Raw genomic sequence first — 10,754 nt, 5'->3', positions numbered from 1 at the left:
ACCCGGGCCCACGCGGTGCGGTCAGCGGGGCGGCTGGGGGCGCTCCTTCCGGACCCGCGGGGACACGAGGACTGGTCACGTGGCGGCCCCGACTCCGCCGCGGGACCTGCCGCCCTCGCCTCGGGGCTGGGGATGCTGCGGTGACCACGGACGCGGAGCCGGGACCCTCCCGGGCCTGCAGGCGCGGGCACGAGTGGCGACGCTCCCCGGAGGCGAGCCGCCCCTTCGCGAGCCTTCGCGCGTCCCGTCTGAGCGTCCACCCTGCGGTGGCCTCTGGGGTTCCTGGCCCCCCACATGGGGATCTCGGGTCAGAGCGCTCCCGCGTCTGGGGGGGAGAGGGAGCAAACCAAAATGCGCGGGGACGGAAGTCGTGGCCAGGCCCCGGGGCCGCACCTTCAGTCGGGCTGCGGAGTCGCGGGGCCACCGGAGGTTGTGGGTGGGAGAGGGTCCCGCGCTGGGCAGGGCGCAGCGAGGGGGAACGGGACTGACCGCCGGCGCCCGGAGGCGGTGGCCACTCCGGGAGGCCTCGGGGGCCGCGAGCCAGGAGGACCCGAGGGACTTCGCGAAGGTGGCCCAGTGGTCGCCCGGGGTAGCTGGGCGGCGGGAGGTGGAGGTGGTGAGGTGGACCCGCCCTCCCGGAGCCCCAGAAATCCCGGTTCCTGGGAGAGTTCTGGCCCTCACTTCCCCTCCCCCTGCGCCGCCTGGCGCCTGGACCGCCCGGGAGGGGTGGGCTGAGCTGGGCACTTTGTCCTCGGGAGAGTCAGGTAACAGGTCTGGCCCGGTTCGGAGCACCCGACCCGTTTGGCTGCGGGGCCCAGGTCACCCAGTCCTTCGATCCCGGGGATGGGGCCGCTGTCTCCAGTATCTCCGAGTCTCACAGAAGCAAGCAGAAGCAAGCGGTATTAGGAGCTGGGGGAGGGGCGGTGCCACCCAGTCGCGGGGGCTGGCAAGTTGTGCCCAGCCTGAAGGAGCAGCCCCTTAAGCAGGATCCAAACTCAGGTCTGCTGACTCTTAGTCCAGTGCTCGTATCGGCTGCTGGGCCCTGAACTAGGGGTCTGGAGGCCCGGGTTTGAATATCACCAGCCTCTGACTTAGCTCCCAGTCTGGCAGGGGGGGGGAGCTGCCTATGAGCCACACCCCAAACCCGGATCCGGTGTGGGGAAGGCCAGGACCAAGGCCATCAGACAGAAACAGGCCAGCAGAGGAATCCTCCTCCTGCTTGGGAACCGGTGTCGGGGCTGCGGGCACAGGGGAGCCCGCAAGCAGAGGCCTGCAGCTCCCTCTAGGCTTGTTCTCGAGCTTTGAGAAGAAAATGTTTACGCGGGTTCAGATCTCAGATGTCTCTCAGTGTCCCCAGGGCCTGAGCGCCCACTGGCCAGGTGGAGTTAGGGCTGGGGCCCCAGGCCTGCTACACAGGAGGCCTGGGCTTCAGAACGCTCCTCAGAGGGTGGACCTATTTGGGCAGCCTCTGCCAGGGTCTGTGGGGTGGAACCCCGGTGCGCTGGGGGGCTGGCCCCACCTGGGTGAGCTCGGAGGTGGGCGGCTAGGAGGGAGCTAGTGTTCCAGCTGGGGCTTGTTGGGTCTCGGCCAGAGGTCCCGTATATGGGGCTGGGGCAGGCCTGCCCACAGAGGCCTGGGGTGTTTCGGTAGGTGCTCCCCCTGCTCAAGTCAGCATGGGGCGGCATGGGGGGACCCTGGGGTGGTGACTGAGCTGAAGCCTCATTGTCCTGAAAACCCTTCGGGCACCGGTGGGGTTGCTCTCCTGGGGATGAGCCTCCCTGACCTCTGTGCTCCCCCTGGGGGGGGGAGAGACCTGGGAGGGAAGGGGGAGGAGCCCCTGGCAGCTGGGTTCAGTGTCCGGTCAGTTTCATTTCTGGGATTGAAATTACAGCCCGGAATGTGTATTTCAAACTCCTCCAGTTTCAGATTCCCAGACCCCACACCCCTCCTGGGGCAGCCACCCCTGGGGCCCCAGAAAAGGGGGCTAGGACCCCCCAGGGGCTCCAACCTGGCCTCCAGAGTGTTAGCACATTAGTGTTTTGTACAACCTGAGACAGGCCCCCTGTGGGGGAGTGAGAGGTCCGGGAAGGAACAACAGAAAAAGGAAGTTGCTTTTGTTCTCACCCAGTAATCTGTTGAGTCTACTGGTGGGAGTCTGTTTGGGGTGGGGTGGGGAGGCCTGTGTGTGGCCCCAGCTGTGTAGCCAGCCTGCAGGAGTGTCTGGGGTGGGGTCCCAGGATTAGCAGATTCCAGAATGGGGCACAGGCCTGGGGGAGGGCAGGGCAGCGTGGCCACTGTCTTCTCCTTGGAATCAAAACCAGGCGAGTGCCTCTGGTTGCCCCTGAGCCCCGCTCTAGCTCCCACTCCTCCCCACCCGCACCCCAGGATCTCTGGGCAGCCGCCTGCCCAGCCTGCCCGGATGACCCGCAACCCCAGACCTCCGAAGTGCAGCCCCCTCGCCAGAGGAGCTAGGCCGGCCCTTGTCTGGAGTGGGGACCCCGCCCTACCCTGCCCTGAGCTTTGTGGCTCTCGCCTCCAGGATGCGGGGCTCACCAGAGCCACGGGGGCTGGCGGAACCCCTGAGCTGCCGGAGCCACCGAAGATGGTCGCCCAGGTGGGGCCTCCATTGGCCCACGCCTGGCCTTCTTTGGGGACCTGTGAGAGGTGAAAAAGACCCCGGGGGCACGTTTTGGGAATTAACCTCAGACATAAAGGTCTTTCCTGTAGGCGCGTGGACGGGAGGACGTAGCTGCGGGTGGGTGTGGGCCCAGGCCCTACTGCGGACACTGGCTCAAAAGCAGGTCACTTCCCACTTCCAGAGTGGTGAGCAGCCGAGGCCTGGCCGGCCTGGGCACTGGGCTCTAAGCTGCCCCAAGAGTGCCCTGGCCTCAGGTTTCTGCAAGACCTGCTGCGTCCCCGGCAGTCCCCGGAGACGCTGACCGCGCGGCTTGTGGCCTTAGCAGCTTGTGGGCCGGAAGCAAGCAGCTCTGGTTACCCCAGCTCCCCAGGTGTGGACACCTTTGGGAACCAACCTAATTAATAAGCGCAGGGACTGGAGGTTCCCCAAGGGCGTCTTCAGGTGTCCCTGCTGGGCGAGTCCCAGCTCCAGTCTCAAGGCCCTGCCTGCAGGCGGGCCCTGGCCACAGAGGCCCCTCAGGGCAGCTGAGTACACCCAGGGGCTGGGGCCTAGCTGTTGATTTGTCTGGGGCAGCCCAGGCTTTCTCAGGAATAACCACTTATTGATGAGTTTGGGTCTGGAGGCCTCTGGGCCTGTCTGTGGCCTGACCTGGGCCCCCACCCCCACTGAGCCTCTGGCCCGCCCTTGGCGGCCGGGTCTGGGAGCCAGCCACTCTGCTGGTGACCCCTAGGCCTCAAGTCCACGGTACCTAGACTTTTCCCTCAGACCCAAGCCATCCCCTTCTGTCAAGGTGAATTGAGTCAGCTGTGGGGTTCTGCCCTGGGCTGCCTGTTGAGGTGAGTTCCGGGTCTCCAGGGGCTCGAGTTGCTCAGAGCCCGCTGGCCTGTGTGGGCCCGGAGGCTGTGGAACGGGCATTCTGAGATGACCAGAAACTCAAGATGGGGAGTGATATAAATAGATACCCAGTGAAGTGTAAAAATAGCCTCGGGGGCCTGCCTGAGGAGGTCTGGGACGCTGCGGGCTGGTGGTCAGGGCAGCATGGCCAGGGCTTGGGCAGGTGTGAGGACAGTGAGCCCCCAGAGGGCAGGTTGGGCGGTGGGGTGAGAACTGAGGTAGCCAGAGGCTGGTCAGCACAGGCCAGGGGCAGGTATGACCGGTACCAGTGGGCATGGGAGAGACGCACCAAGGGAAAGCCCTCGGCATCTGGGGTCCAGGAGCCATGCTGTGGAGCCCCCCACTCCAGAGCCTCTCTGGGGTCAGGGTGTGCTGGGTCTGCCCACCTCGGTGGTCACCCTGCCAGGGATGAGCCAGCAGTCTGCCCCATGCCTGCCATGTGCAGCTTCCACCCCGGCTCTGGTGACCCGGATGCAGGAGCACAAATCACCTCTCTCCTTGCTGTCTGACAGCGAGTGGGCTGGTCCGAGGCCTTCGCTTCTGGGGGGGCTGGGGTGCCAGCTTGAGGGTGCTCGAACAGGCACAAGGCCCCCAGCCGGCAGCCGTGTGAGGGGGCCACCTTGGAAGGGGGTCCTCCAGCCCCATTGAGCCCCCAATGGTGCCACCGGACTGGACGCTGGACTTCAGCCTCCCGGAGACCCCAAACCAGAGCTGCCTGGCGCCACTGTCCCTGGACTCGCCTCAGAAACTCAGATAACACTTTTCAAGAGGCTGCATTTTGGGGTCATTTGTGATGTGGTGATAGATGAGATCACTCCCTGGGCGGGGGCCTGCAGAGGATTGAGGAGCCGGAATGAGCTGCCCTCCCCAAGGCTCAGAGGCGCAGGCCGTGGGCTGCTGGAGAGGGCCTCCCTTCTCCACCGCCTGCCCCCCGCTCTGGGTGGGCTCAGGTCTCCTGTCCAGGGGAGAGACCAGGGACCCAGGGCCTGTGGGCTCCTGGGCCCTTCCAACCAGGGGACTCAGCCTCTGCCCGGCCCTAGGGGGCAGGGCCTGGGAGCCAGCCCAGGGGCAGGCGGCGGACCCCTGACCTGGGCGGGGCCAGCAGGTGGCGCTGTGACCCAGGAGCGGGGCGGGCTGCACAGCTCTGGCCGGCACTGAGGCCTTCTGCACACTCTGCCTCTTTCAGTTGAGGGTCGGTTTGGTATGGCTAGGTCCCCGCCCCCCCAGACCTAAGCACCTAGTAAGCTGCCCTCTCCCCTGAGACCCCTGACCTTTCTGCCCCCACCCCCAAGCACCCCCTTTCCTGTTCGGCGCCCACTCGCCTTTGGTCAGGTCCACTATGTGAGTGTCCCATGTCCCTCGGGCTCGTCAGCGCCGTTCTGGAGCAGCCTCCGTGCCGTGGTCAGTGACGCTCGTGGCCGTTGATAGCTGTGGGTGGGTGGCCCAGTCCCCTGCAGAGGGTGTCAGGCCGCCCCGCCTCTGGGGACACTGCTGCAGTGATGCTGCAGGCCCGGTTTTGAGTTGGGGGTGCATGCAGGCCACTGAGCTGTGCAATTTCCACTGTGGCTTTAGAAGATTTACTTGGGGGCCTCCCTGCTGACACACAGGGTTGAGTCTCAGCACCATCAAGCCGTCAGCACCCGCCAGGGCGTGACCACAGGGTGCAGCAGGCCTCTCCTGTCCCCCTTTGCTTCCCCTCTCTGGTGAGCCCTCTCACCCCCTGCGCCTCTGGTCTGTACCCCAGTTCCTGTATGCATAAATAAATGTTTATTTTATTTAATTAAAAATATTTCTGCGCATGAGAGCTGGGGCACAGGCCAGAGGTAAGGGGGCATGGAGTTCACCAGAGACAGTGGGGAGCAGGACAGGCAGATCTGCTGCTGAGGGAGCAGTGGGGAGACAGGAGAGGCCTGCTGCGCCCTATGGTCACTCCCTGGCCAGGGAGCCCACTCAGGCTGGGAGGCTGCCCATATGCCCATAGCTTGGTGCTGAGACAGCCTGGCACCACCAGGAAGCCCCGTGTGCAGTTCAATGTCCCCTCATACCACTTTCCCAAGTGGCCACACCTGCTGCAAAGGACCCTCCAGTGAAAGGAGGTTCCGGGTTCCCCACCTCACGGGAGGGGGAGCCATGTGGAGAGGGGGGCTGGAAAAGGCTCTGGACAGAGTTTAGGGGAGCCGGGGAGACCGCGAAGGAGCAGCCATGCTGGCTTCTCGGCCTTGGCCTTGCGCCGGGGGCCGGCGCCCTGGGAGGGACCTTGAAAGGAGCAACAGACGGGGGAGGCCGGCAGCGGCCTCTGTCTTGACTTGGATTCTTCCAGACTCGCCTGGACTTTCTATCCCTTTTAATGCCTTAGAGGGGAGCAGCTTCCAGGCCTCGGTGGCCTGTGTCGGTCCACCCCTGTGTGGCTGGACATTTACCCATGAGGGGTCGGGCGACTTTGGGTGTTGGAAAACTATTTCCGCCCTTTCTCCGTCTCCGAGCACATTCCTACTGAACCCTCCACACTGAGTCTGCGCTGTCTTTGTGGTAGATGGCAGGATTTTTTTTTTTTTTTATGCACACAGATCTGGGGTTCAGGCCAGAGAGAGGACTCCCCAGAGACAGCGGGGAGCAGAACAGACAGCTCAACGAAGACCACTGCTGAGGGGAGCGGGGGGGGGGGGCTGCAGAGAGGTCTGCTTGCCTGTGGTCCCCTCCGGGGCTGGGCTCGAGCTCCTGAGATGGCCACAGCCGGCCGCACAGTGCTGTGCCCCAACACGTTGTGCCACCACGGAGGGCCTGGTAGCACAACTTTCTTAAAGTGTGCAAGTTTGGGCCCAGGGCACCCACCCCCACCACACTGGCACACCCACTTCCGTCCTCATCCACTGTGCAGTGGGGTTCTTCTCCCTCCGGCACTGGTGGGGTCCCTAATGGGCACCATTCCCGTTGTGACTCTGGCTCCAGTTTCAGTTCTTTCCCAGTTCTCACTGATTTTATTTGGGGGGGCCCAGTATCACCTGGGGTTTGGGGGCTCTTGGCAGGCTGGACCTGAGGCTGTGCTGAGCTGAGCTGGGGCTGTGGGGAAGCCCCTTTTGGGGGGGGACAGAGCCATGTCACTTGCTGGGGCACACAGGCCCTGGGTACCCAGGCCATGGGGTCCTTACACATCAGAGGGGCCTAGGCTCCTAGGAGATCGCGGTGGGGAATCACCCCCCCTGAGCCAGGGACACCTCCCTGCTACCTCCTGGCATGGCCAGGTCTGGCCCCCACACCTCAGTCCAGTTTACAGAAGAGACTAGGCCTGGGCTCCTGTGCCTGGCCAGAGAGGTGGGGAGGGGGAAGCCCTGGGCTCTGCTGGCCCTGTCCAGACTTGCCCTCGAGCATCGGAAATGCAGGCTGCTGAGCTCTGGCGGCCCCCCAGCGCCCTCCAGCCCCGCCCAAACACCAGGTGTGCTCGGTGAGCAGGGCTTGAGCATCTGGGCCCTCCCGGTTGGTGTAACCCCGCGAAATACCCAGCCCTGCTTCTCCAGCGCCTGCCGCGGGGACGGCCCAGAGGCAAGGCCAGGCAGGAGCCCTGGAGTGAGGCTTAGAGCGCCCCCTGCTGCCAGGCTCGGCTGGGACTGCGCAGCAGGCCCTGGGCCTCCCAGGTGGCAAGCTGGGCTTCCCTTTCCCCAGTGGCCACACACAGCACTGGGGGTGGGGGGTGGGGAGCAGGCACCGGACCCAGATATGGAAGGAAGCAAACAGCCGTATGGAAACTGCTTCCCCTGAATTTGCTGAAGGCAGGGCCCCTGCAGGCAGTGGGTGAAGCTCCCACTTCCTGGGCCTCTGTAGCCTCTGGTCTGGATTGATTTTCTAGTGCCTTTAATTATCCTGTTTGTTATCAAGTGCAGAAATGCATTTTAGGGCGCCCCCTGAGAATCCTCAGCCAGAAAGTCCCTGTGCCCCCTAGGGTGCACCCCCTCTGCCTGTCTCCGCAGAGAGGCCTGGCTTCCTCCTGCAGGCTGAGTGGGGCTCACCCTGTGGGCCCTGACTGTTGGCAGAGGAACTTGAACTCACTACTAGTGAGGGAAACTTCCCTTGAGAGATGCCCCCCCCACAACCCCCTCCCCCACCCCCTGCTATCTTGCATGGAAAATCCCATGTTGCTTGTTGGAGAAATGAGAGAGGTCACACCACTGGCCCAAGGCCACACAGCTCAGAGCCCTGAGCTGTCAGGCGGGGCGGGCCCAGCCTGAGCCCCCCCCCACCCCGGGCTGCCCACTGCCTGCTCAGCCAGGGCCTGTGCCAGTGTGTGCAGGTGACCCCGCGCGGGTCTGCCTTCATTCACATCCGTGTGTTCGTCCGCCCGTCCACCTGTCTGGCTTTCCACTCCTGCCCCTCTCTACCCATCTGTCCACCACCCATCCACCCTTGTAGCCCACCTGCCCTCCTGACTGTCCAATCTGCTGGCCCTCTGTCCACCTCACCCATGCATTCACCCGCCTCCCAGGCACCTGCCTGAGCTGGGCGCTGAGGTGCAGGCGGAGTCCCCACAGCCCTGCCACCAGAGGCTAACGCTGGGGGTGACGTTTAGAGACGCACAGGGGGCCCAGTGAGGCGGGCTCTGTTGCTGCCATGGGAAGGCTAAAGCACGGGCATCTTGGAGACGGCCCGAGACCAGCTGTGTTGCTGGAGGTCACGGGAGCGGGGGCTGGCAACCTCGCCCGTCTCCCAGGGCGGGGCTCCCGGCTGCGCGGATCAGCGCCCCTTGGGCTACACAGACAAGAGTGAGACGGAGGCTTGGCTGAAGGTTGGTGCCTCCGTGGGCCTGGGCTTAGGAGGGAAGGTGTCCAGGGCAACTCCCAGAGTCCTGTTTCGGGGGCCAAGGGATGGGCGCTGGACAGGCACAGCAAACACGAGATTAAACTGTTTCTCGCCTTCTCAGGAAATCATGCTTCAAGCACCCGCTTTACCCAAGGTATGGGCCTCTTGAGCACAGCAGCTTCAATTGAACCCCGGTCCTATGTTTGCCCTGCTCAGAACAGGCCTATCACCTCCTTCCTCCCGCACCCTCTGCTCCTATTAATGTAACCTTAGCGTATGTCTGACTACCACCGCAGGGACAGTCCCTGGGTCTTGCTCTGAATGGCCACAGACGTGAGCAGGGACTGTGCTCAGTTTGTGGACGCAGACCTGGGGAAGTCGGGGAGGAGGGGGCCTTGCCCAAGGTCTCACAGAACTGGGATGTGTGGCAGAGCTGAGATTTGAACCAGGCAGCCTGGCTCCAACCTGACACTGAGCAGTATTTCTCTAAACACCAGGATGGGCGTCGGGACCAGCCTTGGTGGGTTACATCCTGCCCTTTGCCCCTGCCTGGCAGCTGCCCCTACCTGTGCCCTCCCTTTTTTACCTCTCAACAGCTGGGCGGTCGGGGCCAGCCTGTTCCAGCCTTGGGCCTGCCCAGAGAGGACAGCAGACGCGCAGCTCTGGGCCCCAGCCGAGGGCGCTGGGCACAGGCTGTACCCTGCCCCTCCCCAGGCCCTGCCAGGATCCGGTCAGTGGGACTCAGGCTTTGCGTGTCCCTGGCAAGAGCACTGCCTCCCAGGGTCAGTGCCCGTGGCTGCCTGTGGGGGCTGAGCCGCTGGGGGGTGACCCGGAAGGCCAGGTGGGGTGCCCTGAGGGCTGGTTGCGCTGGTGTCTGGAGGCCAAAGCTGGTCCTGTCCTGCCAGGCCCGGACAAGGCCCATTTTGGGCTTCTGAGGTTCCACCTGTAAAGTGGGGGCCATTCGCTCTACTTCCCTGCCAGGGGCCTGTGCAGGAGAGTGCTGGGAAGCTGTCCAGGGGGGCACGGTCGGGGTACCTGATTTTTCACAACGGCCGAGGGTGGGAGTGGCCTCTTCCGGAAGGTTTCTCCTCTGGGATCCCCTATGTTCGTCCCTCCACGGAGGGGCCCCCCAAGGCAAGGAAAGGGGGGGAAGCGCTTGGAGCAGCCTGGGTCTCAGGCTTGACAAGTGGAGCTCCAGGGACGGGCTCACTGCTCCAGGGCAGCCTGGCTCAGGTGGTGTTTGTTGAGCGAGTAAGTGAGCGGTTCTCTGGGCCAGAGACACCAGCGCCTCGAGGTCTCGGAGGGCCGCGCCTGGGCTCGGAGGGCTGGGAGTCCCCGCCCGTCTCTGGGCTTCCCCAGGGGACTCTGGGCCAGCCCTGTGGACACTGGGGACAGTGACCTCTCACTTCTCCACACCTGGGTCCCCAGGACACTGGGACAAAGGTCCCTTGGGGGTGGGGTGGGGTGGGAGGATGTCCAGCTGCCCAGGCTGGGGTGTGGGCCTTGACACGCCTGCTTCCCAGGGGCCACCGGTCAGCAGGCGCCTGGCCCTGCCCCGGCCCCATGCCGGTATTTAAGGACTGGGCAGAGCGGCCGGCGCTGTGGCGGCCACCCCAGTGGTGGCACCAGACGGCTCTCCGCGCCGCTCCCAGTCGGCAGAACCTCAGGGCTTCCCCCACCCCCACGCGGCCCATGGATTTTATAGCTGGAGCCATCGGAGGTGACGGACCCATGGGCCTGGGTGCCTGGGGGAGCGGGGTGTGCCAGGGGTGACCCCAGCTGTGGGGGTTGAGGAGCACCGCCAGCAGGTGGCGGGACCTGGGGGGCCGGGAGAGAGAAGGCTTCCTGGAGACTGGGGCCTGCAGGAGGCGGAGGTGGGGTAGCCCACACAGACCAGGGAGGCCGGGGTGCAGGGCTAAGGGTGAGGGCTGCTTTGGGGGGCAGAGGGAGGCAGGGCTGACGAGGAGAGGCCCGGAGGGAGGACAGCCAGCCGGGCCTGTGCGCCGGAAGGGGTGGTGGAGGGGGGAGGCCGCTGGCCATGAACCTGACCTCCTGGGCCCCCAAACTGTTTTCTTTCTGGGGAAAGATTGCGAAAGATGGGTCGTGAGAGCTCACCGGCCCTTGGGGAAGGGCTCTCCCAGGTCGTGCGTCTGGGATGGGAGCTATTTTGGGAGAAGCGACCTTGGCCTCGCTTGCAAAACAGCAATGGGCGTTCCCAGCGCCTCTGTTCTGCCGGGGTTCCCCATGGAGGGCAGGCTGCGCCACCCACTGTGCTCGCTGGGGACCCCAGCCTGCCCCCGGGGCACCCAGCCTTCCGAGCAGGCCGGGGTCTTGGCCCCCGACGGCCGCACAGCCAGGAGGCAGTGGCCCCGGCAGCCTGGGCTGGTCACCGTGCTTGACCATGGCCCCTTGGGGGGCCCTCGGGGCCCTC

General features: G+C 64.8%; 1 protein-coding gene across 1 annotated transcript in view; it reads left to right on the top strand.

Annotated features, from left to right (window-relative positions):
- The first annotated feature begins 9,886 nt into the window (after positions 1-9,886).
- SLC25A47 (solute carrier family 25, member 47) overlaps positions 9,887-10,754 on the top strand; it is a 4,507-nt gene continuing 3,639 nt past the window's right edge. Inside the window, exon 1 of the mRNA XM_012724380.1 lies at positions 9,887-10,043. Coding sequence (XP_012579834.1) covers positions 9,887-10,043 — 157 coding nt within the window. The remainder of the gene's footprint in view (positions 10,044-10,754) is intronic.

The sequence above is a fragment of the Condylura cristata genome, unplaced genomic scaffold, assembly GCF_000260355.1.
Source record: "Condylura cristata isolate star-nosed mole 26May11 unplaced genomic scaffold, ConCri1.0 scaffold00013, whole genome shotgun sequence".
In the NCBI taxonomy this organism is placed as follows: domain Eukaryota; kingdom Metazoa; phylum Chordata; class Mammalia; order Eulipotyphla; family Talpidae; genus Condylura; species Condylura cristata.
Note: the sequence above shows the minus strand (reverse complement) of the source record. Positions and strands in the feature narration are given on the sequence as shown.